The sequence below is a fragment of the Dipodascopsis tothii genome, assembly GCF_038497935.1.
Source record: "Dipodascopsis tothii strain CBS 759.85 unplaced genomic scaffold V1510scaffold_32, whole genome shotgun sequence".
Lineage (NCBI taxonomy): Eukaryota > Fungi > Ascomycota > Lipomycetes > Lipomycetales > Lipomycetaceae > Neoaidaea > Neoaidaea tothii.
This window is the reverse complement of record NW_027118016.1, coordinates 54,242-65,290: the sequence shown is the minus strand read 5'-3', so window position 1 is coordinate 65,290 and position 11,049 is coordinate 54,242. Positions and strand designations below refer to the sequence as shown.

General features: G+C 69.1%; 5 protein-coding genes across 5 annotated transcripts; 1 reads left to right on the top strand and 4 right to left on the bottom strand.

The window, feature by feature from the left end:
- Positions 1–476: 476 nt before the first annotated feature.
- On the bottom strand, positions 477–2,024 carry V1510DRAFT_404635 (uncharacterized protein; the record flags this gene model as incomplete). Its single annotated transcript, XM_066932266.1, has 4 exons — positions 477–966; positions 996–1,057; positions 1,089–1,290; positions 1,720–2,024. 4 exons carry the CDS (start codon positions 2,022–2,024, stop codon positions 477–479), a joined length of 1,059 nt encoding a protein of 352 aa, XP_066787236.1.
- A 479-nt stretch (positions 2,025–2,503) lies between these two features.
- On the bottom strand, positions 2,504–4,617 carry V1510DRAFT_431720 (uncharacterized protein). Its single transcript, XM_066935444.1, has 2 exons — positions 4,139–4,617; positions 2,504–4,107 (listed from the first exon to the last, which is right to left on the bottom strand). Exons 1-2 carry the CDS (start codon positions 4,397–4,399, stop codon positions 2,713–2,715), a joined length of 1,656 nt encoding a protein of 551 aa, XP_066787235.1. The 5' UTR covers positions 4,400–4,617; the 3' UTR covers positions 2,504–2,712.
- A 633-nt stretch (positions 4,618–5,250) lies between these two features.
- Positions 5,251–7,393, bottom strand: V1510DRAFT_421766 (MBOAT, membrane-bound O-acyltransferase family-domain-containing protein). Its single transcript, XM_066934672.1, has 4 exons — positions 7,188–7,393; positions 6,841–7,110; positions 6,651–6,809; positions 5,251–6,619 (listed from the first exon to the last, which is right to left on the bottom strand). Exons 2-4 carry the CDS (start codon positions 7,005–7,007, stop codon positions 5,299–5,301), a joined length of 1,647 nt encoding a protein of 548 aa, XP_066787234.1. The 5' UTR covers positions 7,008–7,110; positions 7,188–7,393; the 3' UTR covers positions 5,251–5,298.
- V1510DRAFT_421762 (Sec1-like protein) lies at positions 7,308–9,609 on the top strand. The gene is made up of 3 exons (XM_066934671.1): positions 7,308–7,551; positions 7,585–7,649; positions 7,959–9,609. The coding sequence occupies exons 1-3, from the start codon at positions 7,426–7,428 to the stop codon at positions 9,493–9,495; spliced, it is 1,728 nt and encodes a 575-aa protein (XP_066787233.1). The 5' UTR covers positions 7,308–7,425; the 3' UTR covers positions 9,496–9,609.
- V1510DRAFT_421759 (dienelactone hydrolase) lies at positions 9,509–10,618 on the bottom strand. The gene is made up of 2 exons (XM_066934670.1): positions 10,469–10,618; positions 9,509–10,229 (listed from the first exon to the last, which is right to left on the bottom strand). Exons 1-2 carry the CDS (start codon positions 10,518–10,520, stop codon positions 9,544–9,546), a joined length of 738 nt encoding a protein of 245 aa, XP_066787232.1. The 5' UTR covers positions 10,521–10,618; the 3' UTR covers positions 9,509–9,543.
- Between the last annotated feature and the right edge of the window lie 431 nt (positions 10,619–11,049).

Below are 11,049 nucleotides of genomic sequence, written 5' to 3'. Positions count from 1 at the left end.
GCGGGGGGGCCCCCCCCCCGCGGGGGGGCGCCCCGGGCGGCCCCCCCCCCCCCCCCCCCCGGGCGGCGACTCCGTCGAGGGTGCGCCCTGCGGGCGGCTATGCGCCACGCGGCTGTGCGCCACCGCCGCAGGACAGCCACCTCGGAACAGTCGCTAGACGCTCAGCCACGAGCTCCAGCGGCGACTCCGCCAGGCGCGCATGTAGTGACGCATATCCGCGTGGCACTTTTCCGCGTGGCGCATAGCCGCGTGGCGCATAGCCGCCCGCAGGGCGCACCCTCGACGGAGTCGCCGCCGGAGGCTCGCCAGTCACGAGCGTCAGCACCTACTCCGTCAGGACAGGCCCTGGGCGCGTCGGCTCGGATGTAGCACTGGCGCGTTGCCGCTGGCTCGCTGGATGCGGGGAATGTGGCGGGGACGTGTGGCGTATAGCCGCATGCATGCGCATGCAGCCCCTGATAATTTCAACGCACCGGCTATCCACCATACAGACGCTCGTCCCAGGCGAGCCGGGACTTGAAAAAGGCCTTGCGTTGGTCGCGCGTCGGATGGTCCGCAAACGCACGATTGCAGATGGCCACGCAAGCCTCCCACCACTCCTGGACGGACTCGACCGGGCGGGGGTGGCGGGCGCGCGGGCTGGCGGACGGGTCGTCGGAGCCGATCTGGTCGCGGACCCAGCGCCAGAACGCGGCCGCAAAGAGGTACTGGTAAAAGTTGGGCGGCCGCAGGCGCAGGCCGTGCAGCGTCTCCGCGTACGTGTAGATGTCGCAGTCGACCAGAACGGCGCGCCCGCCAGGCACGTACCGGACCCTGTCCGGCAGGGTCTGGTAGAGCCGGGCGCGGAAGCGGGCGACGCCGTCGAGCAGGGCGTCGGCGATGGCCAGGTCGTTCTTGGGCGAGCGCTTCATGCGCGCGTCGCGCGAGTACGCCAGGTCGCAGAACTCGGCCGTGGTCTTGAGCGGACTGGGTCAGCGGGCCCGGGCGCGACTTACGCAGACGAGTAGCCCAGGGCGCACGTGTGGATCTCGCCCTCGATCATGCTCCAGAGCTGTTCCTGGCGTCAGCGGGAACCGCGCGCGACGTACCCGACGGCGCTTGGAGAGCAAGGCCATGCCGTCCTGGCGGACGCTGTCGGTGACGAGGGGAAGGACGCGGTAGCGCGAGATCAGCGGCCGGTCGGTGGGACTGGCCTGGACGTAGACGGGGCCGTCGTAGACGGGGCTGCGGCCCTCGGAGGCAGGCCAGACGGCGGTCGTGTCGAGCCGGAGGCGCTTGGAGGGAGGGAAGCTGGGGCCGGGCCAGGGCGCGAAGACCTGGGGCTCGACCGGGGGAGGTGGCCGGCCGGGCACGAGGGCGGCGGGGAACGGTCGCCAGGGAGAAATTGGAGCGGCCGTGGCCAGAGGCCCCGGGGGTCCGGACACAGGTCCGGGAGGTCTGGCCACGGGTCCGGGCCCGGGCCACGGGCCGGGCGGGCCGGCCAGCGGTCGCGCCTGCGGCCCAGGACCCGACCCGGGGATCAGGCGGGTCGTCGCGGGCACCGACCCGGGCATCGACCCGGGCGCTGTCGCGAGCACCGACCCGGGCACCGGCCCCGACCCGGGCACCCGACCCGCCCCCGGCCCCGACTCTGGCCCCGACCCGTGCGCGATCCCGCCCGGCGGTCCTGACGGCGGCCGTCCGCCGCCGCCCCCAGCCACACCCGTCCCCCCAACAGACCCAGCCGGCGGGGTCGGCAGCCGCTGCGGCGGCCGTGCGCTCTGCGGCGTCAGCGTCGGCGTCGGCTGGCCTGACGGGTCCAGCGCCCCACGCGCGGCCACCAGGTCCGCGTAGATAGCGTTGGCGTGCTCACTCAGCGCGTCGACCGCGCCCGGCTGCCCCGCCCGCACCAGCGCCAGGTCGCCCAGCAGCGGCAGGAACCGGTCGCAGAGCGAGACCAGCAGCGCGCGCGGATCCTTCTGCGCGGCCGTCGTCGGCGGGGACGGCGGCGCCGACGTGTCCAGAGACGTCACCGGAGACAGCATGGGCGGCAGGCAGGCTGCGCGCGCGTATATGTAGCCCCGGGCCAGCACCGCCGCGGTCGGTCTTGGAGATCTCAGACACACTAGGCACGATAACAGGCCTGCGGCGGCACGACTCCGTCATCTAATCTGCCATGTACGGCTGCCGCCGTCCGCCGGGCTAGATGCCGTTCTGGAAGCGCAAGCCCGGCTAGCACGCGGTCACGAACCCGGTTCTGCAGCCGTCGGCAGACGCGGTTTCAGATGGCGGCCATCGGGCGCAGACGTGTTCCTGAGCTACGACGAACCGGGCGGCTAGGACGGCGCTAGCCGGATGCGCGGCGACGTGGCCCAGCCGGCGCGGCTCCAGCGGCGGCGCCGGCTGCGGTGCCGGCAGCGACCGGCGCGCAAGGGCTCCCGGCACGCCCGCTACGGGCGGCCTGGCGCGCCCGATCGGTCGCAGGGCGCGGCTAGCGGCACGGGCTGCAGCAGCGCGTGGCGCGATAGAGGCAGGCGATCGGTGTATTGTCAAGTATGATACAGTCGTGGTGGCTCCGAGACGTGTCACGGCGGCGACAGCGGCGAAAGCGGCTAGCGCAGACGGATGCGGGAGGATGCGTGGGCGCGGCGGCCTAAAGGGGCGGCGTGCGGCGGCTAGGCGCGATTGGGCGTGGCGCCGATGAGATAATGCAGGACGGCGGCAGCGTGCGGCTCAGGCGAGCGTCTTGGACATATACGGCCCGTCGACCGAGTAGCCGAGCTTGGCGTAGTAGTTGCGCACGCCGACGCCGGAGATGACAGCGATCTTGGTCGAGCCGTGCTCGTCGCGCGCGATGCGCTCGGCCTCCTCCATGAGGAGGGTGCCGAAGCCCTGGTGCTGGAACTTTTTGGGGTCGCGCGAGTGGACCGCGACGGCCGAGCCGTAGACGTGCAGCTCGCGCACGATCGACGTCGGCACGGCGGTGAGCTCCGGGCGGAAGGTGGTGCGCTTGGCGCAGCGCCGCAGCCGCAGCAGGCCGACGAGGATGTCCTGCTTGGGGTCCTCGTACGACAGGAAGGTCTCCCAGCCGCCGTTGGCCGTGTAGTCGCGGCGGATGAGCTCGACCTGCTCGGGCCGGACCTTGTGGTGGACCTCCTGGATGCCGACCTCGCGCGCGCGCACGTCGCGGCAGGTGGTGCCAAAGTCGCGCATGCGCGCGAGCGCCAGCTCGCGCAGGTTGCCGTTCTCGACGCCGGCCGTGACGAGCGGCATGGGGATGTCGCGCTGGACGCGGTAGATGCGCGTCCAGGGCGGCACGAGCGCCAGGATGCGCGCGACGAGGTCGACCAGGCCGTTGGCCGAGTACGACCGGTACTGGCCGGCCTTCCACAGCTCGTACAGGCCCGTGCCGCGGATGACGAGCGTGGGGTACAGCTTGAGGCCGTCCGTGCGGAACGCGGGGTTGTCGAAGTACTCGCGGAACTGCTCCAGGTCGCGCTCCATGCCGACGTTGGGCAGGTCCGGCATCATGTGCGAGACGACCTTGTAGCCGGCGTCCTTGGCCAGGCAGAACGTCTCGCACACGGCCTTGACCGTGTGCCCGCGGTTCGTGTCGCGCGCGACGTCCTCGTACACCGACTGCACGCCGATCTCGAGCCGCGTGCACCCGTAGCGCAGCATGTCCGTCAGGTGCTGGTCCAGGCAGTAGTCCGGCCGGGTCTCGATCGTGATGCCGACGCACTTGGTCTGCGAGTAGTGCGACATGGCCACGCTCTCGTCGACGCTGTCTGTGCCCGAGTAGCCCGAGAGCGCGTTGTGCAGGTTGGCGATGAACCACTCGCGGTACTCGGTCGGCAGCGACATGAACGTGCCGCCCATGATGATGTACTCGACCTTGTCGACCGTGTGGCCCAGCTGGCGCAGCTGCTCGATGCGCCCGCGCGCCTGCTCGTACGGATCGTACCGGGCGCGAATTGCACGCATCGACGTCGGCTCGTACCCGGTGTACGACTGCGTCGAGTACTCAAAGTCCGAGTCGGGGCCGCCCGGACAGTACACGCAGATGTTGCCGGTGTAGGCGATGTGCGGGCACCGGTGCGGCTTGCACATGACGGCGACGACCGCGATCTGGCGTCAGCGCGCTCCGGGACGTACTTACACCGCTGGCCGTGCGCACCGGCTTGGCCTTGAGCTTTGGCAGCAGGTACTTCTTGTGCTGGTCCGGAATTCCCGAGATAATGTCCGTCAGGCGCGGCTGGTGCGTGAGCTTGTACTTCTTCGAGTACCGGCCGATGAGTCCGTTCAGGTTAATGTCCTTTGTCGGCGTCGCGAGCGACGCGACGAGCTCCTGCGAGACATCTGCGATGCAGGCCAGGAACCGCTCGTGCTCCGACAGCTTGGCGGGGTTTTCGCGGGCCATGGTCGGCCTGGTTCGGCGCTGGGGTGGCAGCCGGAAGAGCAGACGACGAGGACGGCGACGCAGAGAGCGCGGGACGATCGAGGCGAGGACGCGGGGCAGCGAGGCGGATCGGGTTCTGTTGCCGGACGTCGATCTGAAATTTTTCAGGACTGCTGTGATCTCCGGGTAACCAACCCTGAGTGTGGACCCTGCGCCGCGCGCGGTGCGGCGCAAGGGTCTGCTGACGTAACCACGTACACCCGCCCGTGTGGTCGCCCGTGGCGGCTGTGTGGCGGCACGGGGCGAACGGTGCCGCGGGTGCTCTGCCGCTGTGCCCCGCCGTCGACGCTGACGCCTGCCGATCCCACGGTCCCGGCGGCCCCGCCCGCGCCGCGCGATCGGCAGTACGCAGCCGTGCATGGCGCGGCATGGCTCGACAGTCGCCGTGCAGTGCGCCGCACGATCGCCACCGCTGCGGTCTATCAAGCGTCCAGCGCGACCCGGGTACCATCGCGGCGTATGGAGACGTGCGTTGTGACGTCGTCGCATGGTAGCCCCTGAAAATTGCCGTTCCAGGCATCCGACGTCCGAGCACACTGCCGACAGCACACCGGTCCGCTGGTCCGCGCGCTGCGTCCAGCGGCGACCGTGCCCAACGCGGCTTCCCTGCGGGCGGTCCCGCGGGCTGGCGGGCACACCCACAGGCCGGGGTGGCATCTCGGCAGGCCTACCAGCGTCCAGCGGGCCGGTCTGGCGACGTCCGTGGGCAGCCGCTCCCGACAGCCGCCATCCCATACAGCCGCCATCCCATACAGCCGCCCACGCTCCCATATAGCCGCCGGCAGGCATATAGCCGCCGTTCCGGGCCTGCGTTTCTGCGTTGTACAGCGTAGATTACACATAATTACATGACTCGCCCGCTAGGCGCTGGCGATCTTGGACTGCGTGCGGCGCGAGCGCGCGCGCAGGGTCTCGATGTCCTTGCGGAGCTCGCGCATGTCCTCCTCGACGCCCTCGCGCAGCTCGTCAAGGTCGGTGTCGGGAATGCCGAGCGCCGGGCTGTGGCCAGCGCGCATGCGGCTCTGCTCGGCCTCGTACTTGATCTGGTCGAGCTTGGACGCCGTCTTGGAGCGCTCGCGGAGGCGCCCCTCGATGGTCTTGCGGACGCCGGTGCTGAACACGATCATCATGGAGAACAGGACGACGTGGCCGTAGAACCAGACGCGCGCCCAGAGGCGCATCGAGTCGTAAAAGCCCAGGATGACAAACGGCTGGACGGTGTAGGCGATGCCGAGCTGGACAGCGACCCAGGACACAAAGTCAAAGTAGCGCTTGTACGGCCCGGGGCCCGACAGGTCCGGGGTCAGGAAGAACGGGCGGATGTAGCGGCGCGAGTACTTGCCGCAGGTCTGCATGAACGCGCCGGTCACAAAGGTCAGGTAGTAGCCGGGGTGGATGCCGTGCCAGAACGCCGAGGCGCAGAAAGTGGCCATGGTCGAGCGGAAGCCGGGCTTGCGGCCGGCCGGGGTCACGCGCAGGTAGACGTACGACTTGAGCCACTTGTTGGTGTTCATGTTCCACTTCTCGAGCAGCGTGAACGTGTTCTGGCCGGTCTCGAAGCGCACCGGGTCGATGTTGCGGACGCGGTCCCAGCGCGCGCGGCCCTTGTCGTCGCGGCCGTTGTAGCCGAGGCCGGAGAGGATGCAGGCGCCCTCGGCGAGCGACCACGCGCCGTAGTACTTGAGCCGGTAGACGATGTTGAGCGGCCACAGGAAGAAGATCCGGTAGACGACGTTGTGGGTCATGAAGCCGTCGCCCAGCACAGCCTCGGCCGAGAACGTGGGCGTGAGCGCGACCCAGAGCGCGACGTAGAGCACGCCCTCGGCCGCCTTGAGCGTGGCCACGCGGCCGGAGCGCGGGATGCGCCGGCGCGGCTTGCCGCCGCGCGTGCGGGCGGGCTCGTCGAACATGGACAGGTCCAGCCACCGGGCGAACTCGGCAAAGTCGAACGACGGCCCGATCAGCAGCGACGGGAAGAAGAAGACGTAGGTGAGGTAGTCGAGCACGGGCGGCAGCGCCCGCAGCGCGCGGTCGCGCTGCAGCGCCGACAGCTCGCGCTCCGGCCGCCGCCCGTCGGCCACGTTCCACGCGAACGCGGTCGTCTTCATGACCAGCACCATGTGCGCGCCCGTGATGTCCATCTTGCCGTCCGGATTCACGTACCACGCGTGGTACAGGTGGCTGTCGTCAGCGCCGCCGCCCGGCTACTCACTTGGCCATCAGGTGCAGCATCGACACCACAAACACCGCCCACGGCATCCACGGGCTCCGGACGTACTTGGCGGCCGCGTACGCGCCCATCGAGCACACCAGCAGCGTGCGCACGCCCTCGCCCAGGTCAAACACGCCCAGCAGGTAGAACGCCGAGACGCTGGCGTCAGCGCGGCCGCGCACCCACCTACCTCAGGCAGAACAGCTTCTTGAGCACGGGCCTGTCGTCCGGCAGCCGCTTCATCAGCCCGCACAGCGGGTACGACGCAAACAGCGTGACCATCAGCTTGAGCGGATCGACGTCCATGCCCAGCTGGTCCGCCGTGCCCTGCAGGGCCTTGTCCAGCGCGGCGATCATCCTGTGCGGCGCGCCCAATTGTCTATAGTCTAGCGGTCCCTCGTGCGGCCCGCGTCTGTGTCGTCCGTGGTCGAGAGCAGTCCGGGTCGTGCCTGGCTTCGGTCTGCCGTCAGCGCATCCGCCGCGCGCGCCCGCCCCGACGCGTCTGCGCCCGCCCCGACGCGCCCGCGCCCGCCCTACCTTTGCTCGCACGCTCTGAGGGGTGCGCCACCGTATCGATCCGGGTTGTAGACGAAGATGCGTTGTCGTCAAAGTTAGAGGAGGCCTGCGTCCCGTGTTTTTTAGACCAGTCACCGACGCAGCTGCCCGACCTACCAAGCGCACCGATCGCGACACCGACCGCCAGGCCCCTCACGACCGCACGACCTGCACAGAGCCCACGCCACGACTGCGTGCGCGGATTGGTCACACGGCCGCGATGGACCTCTACAAGGCTGTCGAGAGCTATGTGAGCCGGATGCTGGGCACCACTGGCGGCAAGACCGGCTCCGTCTACGACTCTGGGTCGAACAAGATGAAGATCATCCTGCTGGACAGCGAGACAGTACGTGCGCGCGGAGAGCTGGCTGACCCTCAGACGTCCATCATCTCCATGGTGTCCACACAGTCGCTGCTGCTGCAGAACGAGGTCTACCTGATCGAGTAAGTAGCTGACGCTGGGCGGTGCGACCCGCCGATCGGCGATCGGCGATGGCGGCTGACCCGCGGCTGACGGTGGCGCGCCGCTGGGTGCCGTGGCTGGTGAGCATGGCGACGGCGACGTCGGGGCTGCCCGGCGGCAGTGGCGCATAGCCGCAGTGGCGCATAGCCGCCCGCAGGGCACACCCTCGATGTCGCCGCCGGCGGCTGACCAACAAGCCTCCGGCGGCGACTCCGTCGGGGTGGCTGCCCTGCGGGCAGTGGCGCATAGCCGCATATAGCCGCATATAGCCGCAGAGTGCTGACCGGCAGCCGACTCGACAATCCCAAGCGCGAGCGCATGCGGCACCTCAAGTGCGTCGTGTTCGTGCGGCCCACCGGCGAGAGCGTGCAGCAGCTGATCGAGGAGCTGCGGGAGCCCAAGTACGGCGAGTACGAGCTCTTCTTCAGCAACATCATCAAGAAGAGCTCGCTCGAGCGGGTGGCCGAGGCAGACGACTACGAGGTCGTCAAGAGCGTGCAGGAGGTGTTTGCAGACTACCTGGTGATCAACCGGGACCTGTTCACGATGAACCTGCAGGCGCCCGACAAGATGATCTTCGGAGACGCCGCCGAGGCCTGGTCGCCCGGGCCGTTCATGCGGTCGGTGGAGGGCATCATGGCGGCGTGTCTGGCGCTCAAGAAGCGGCCGGTGATCCGGTTCGAGGCCAACAGCGCGATGGCCAAGTCGCTGGCGATCGAGACGCAGTACAACATGCAGCAGGAGCCGTCGCTGTTCGACTTCCGGCGGACAGACACGCCGCCTACGCTGCTGATCCTGGACCGCAAGAACGACCCGGTGACGCCGCTGCTGACGCCGTGGACGTACCAGGCAATGGTGCACCACTTTCTGGGCATCAAGAACGGCCGGGTGGACCTGTCGGGCGTGCCGGACGCGCGGCCGGACATGAAGGAGATCGTGCTGTCGCCGGAGCAGGACCCGTTCTACAAGCAGAGCATGTTCATGAACTTTGGCGACCTGGGCGCGTCGATCAAGGAGTTTGTGGACAACTACCAGAGCAAGACCAAGAGCAACATGAACATCGAGTCGATCGCGGACATGAAGCGGTTCGTGGAGGAGTACCCCGAGTTCCGCAAGCTGTCGGGCAACGTGACCAAGCACGTCACGCTCGTGTCGGAGATCAGCCGGCTGGTGGACCTGTACGACATGCTCGAGATCGGCCAGCTCGAGCAGAGCCTGGCCTGCCGGGACACGCACAACCAGGACCTCAAGCTGCTGCGCAAGTTCCTGGGCGACGAGCTGCCGCACGACGTCAAGGTGCGGCTGGTCGCGCTGTACGGGCTGCGGTACGAGCGCATGCCCAACAACGCGTTCGGGTCGCTGTGCGGCATGCTGGCGTCGCTGGGCGTGTCAGACTACCGGCTGGACACGCTGCGGACGCTGGTGCGCTACGCGGGCGCGGACGAGCGCCAGGAGGACCTCTTCGCGGCCGACACCATCTTCCGCGGCCCGAGCGGGTTCAAGGGCGTGCACGACGTCGAGAACGTGTACACGCAGCACACGACGCTCCTCGAGCGCACGCTGAGCGCGCTCCTCAAGGGCCGGCTGCGCGAGGCCGCCTACCCCTTCCTCGAGAGCGGCGCGGCCACGCGCGACAAGCCCCAGGACATCATCGTCTACTTTGTCGGCGGCGCCACGTACGCCGAGGCCCGGCTGGTCGCCAAGATCAACGAGGGCACGCCGGGCGTGCGCATCGTCCTCGGCGGCACCACCGTGCACAGCAGCACGTCGTTCATGGACGACCTCGCGTTCAGCGCGGCCAAGTGGGCCGGCGCGAGCATCCGCTAGACAGGGACAGGCACAGGCTGGAGTCGTTTATTCGTTACAAGATACCGTTTACAAGTAGTTGTTGAAGAACGCGGCCATGCCGAGGAACGCCTGCTCCTTGGCGTACTTGTTCTGGGGAACGGCCAGGTCGGTGCGGACGGCGAAGCCGTGCACGACGCCCGAGTAGACCGAGATCTGGTACGGGATCTTGTTGGCGGCGAGCATCACCTCGACCTTGTGGCGGTTCTCGGTCGGGAAGATCGGGTCGGTCTCGGCGGCCTCGATGATGAGCGGCTGGCGGACGGCGTCGAACTCCTCGTTGTCGCAGAACGACGGGTGCGCGATGGCACCGACCTGGGCGAGGCCGGCGTTCATCAGGCGCAGGACGTACTTGGCGCCGAAGCAGTAGCCGACGGCACCGATCGACTCGGGCGCGAAGTCCGCCTTGAGGTGGCCGACGATCTTCTCGGTCAGGGGCGTGACCATCTCGGCCGTGTGCTTGCCGAGCCACGCCGGGAGGTCGACGGTGCCGAGCTGGTCGAAGGGCAGGAACGGCAGGGCGTCGCCCTCGAAGAGGTCGGGCACGACGACGTAGTAGCCGCACTCGGCGAACTGGTCGGCGATCAGCTGGGTGTTGCTGAGGACGTGGCCGAAGATGTCCGAGAGGATGAGGATGATCTTCTTCGACTTCTCGTCACCGGTGACGTAGGTCTCGGTGCCGTGGTAGTCGATCATCTTTCCGGAGACAGGACCCTCTGGGCGGTTAGCGGGTTCGGTGGTCCGTGCGGTGACGGGTAGGGGGGCGGGACCCGCGGCGGCGGGTCGGCACGGGTCCCACCGCGGTAGCACCGAGCCACCGCGCCGGCACCGGCCAATTGGCGGCAATTGACCCAACACCGGCGCACCAACAGCTTGGGACGGCCGTACGGCCGCGCCCAGCCGGGCGCTGCGGTAGCTCGCCGGGCGGGGCATCCGCTGCGCCATCAGTACTCACCATGCTTGACGCCAGTAAGGCAGCACGGTCCGGGGGCAGAGGCAGCAGACATTGTTGTAGTAGTAAAGCTGAGGCGGGGCAGAGCGATGGAGAGTTGCCGGCAGCGGATCCGGTCTTATAAGGTCCGGTCCGGCGGGCGGGTCACGGTGACCCAGTTACCCGGCCTTTAGTACGCGATAAGCCGCCCTGATAACGGTAGCGACGCCGCGGCCGCGGGGCGCAGCCCGACCCGTCCGCCAATGCGACCGGCCGCCGGAGCCCGCGGCAGCAGCCACCGCGGCCTCGCGCTGGTGCGTGCCCGCGAGGGGACGGGCCTGCGGGCGTATGGGCCGGCCGGCCGTGCAATGCCGATTGGCTCTGGGCTGGGGACCGTTGCGGCCGATCGGGCTAGGGCGCCGCACGCCGTGCGGCGTGCGCTAACGGTCTGGCGGGGCCGCCGGGCCCGCCGTCCACTGGGGTGCCGTCGTGGCCGATCGCGGACGCCGCCGAGCCGGGCTGCGCTACCCTGCGGCCCCGACGGCATGCCCGCCTGGTTGGCCACGGTCTGGGCTGCCGGGTCCGGCCGGCAGCCATGCACGCAG

What these genes read in the sequence shown, in the direction of transcription:
- V1510DRAFT_421759 (XM_066934670.1), bottom strand. Translation starts at nt 10,520, where the DNA reads ATGTCTGCTGCCTCTGCCCCCGGACCGTGCTGCCTTACTGGCGTCAAG. An exon ending in CCTTACTGGCGTCAAGCATG is followed by an intron (nt 10,230 to 10,468) that starts GTGAGTACTGAT and finishes CTAACCGCCCAG; the next exon opens with AGGGTCCTGTCTCCGGAAAG.
- V1510DRAFT_431720 (XM_066935444.1), bottom strand. Translation starts at nt 4,399, where the DNA reads ATGGCCCGCGAAAACCCCGCCAAGCTGTCGGAGCACGAGCGGTTCCTG. An exon ending in CGGTGCGCACGGCCAGCGGT is followed by an intron (nt 4,108 to 4,138) that starts GTAAGTACGTCC and finishes CGCTGACGCCAG; the next exon opens with ATCGCGGTCGTCGCCGTCAT.
- V1510DRAFT_421762 (XM_066934671.1), top strand. Translation starts at nt 7,426, where the DNA reads ATGGACCTCTACAAGGCTGTCGAGAGCTATGTGAGCCGGATGCTGGGC. An exon ending in TCCTGCTGGACAGCGAGACA is followed by an intron (nt 7,552 to 7,584) that starts GTACGTGCGCGC and finishes GCTGACCCTCAG; the next exon opens with ACGTCCATCATCTCCATGGT. An exon ending in AACGAGGTCTACCTGATCGA is followed by an intron (nt 7,650 to 7,958) that starts GTAAGTAGCTGA and finishes GCTGACCGGCAG; the next exon opens with CCGACTCGACAATCCCAAGC.
- V1510DRAFT_421766 (XM_066934672.1), bottom strand. Translation starts at nt 7,007, where the DNA reads ATGATCGCCGCGCTGGACAAGGCCCTGCAGGGCACGGCGGACCAGCTG. An exon ending in AAGAAGCTGTTCTGCCTGAG is followed by an intron (nt 6,810 to 6,840) that starts GTAGGTGGGTGC and finishes CGCTGACGCCAG; the next exon opens with CGTCTCGGCGTTCTACCTGC. An exon ending in ATGCTGCACCTGATGGCCAA is followed by an intron (nt 6,620 to 6,650) that starts GTGAGTAGCCGG and finishes CGCTGACGACAG; the next exon opens with CCACCTGTACCACGCGTGGT.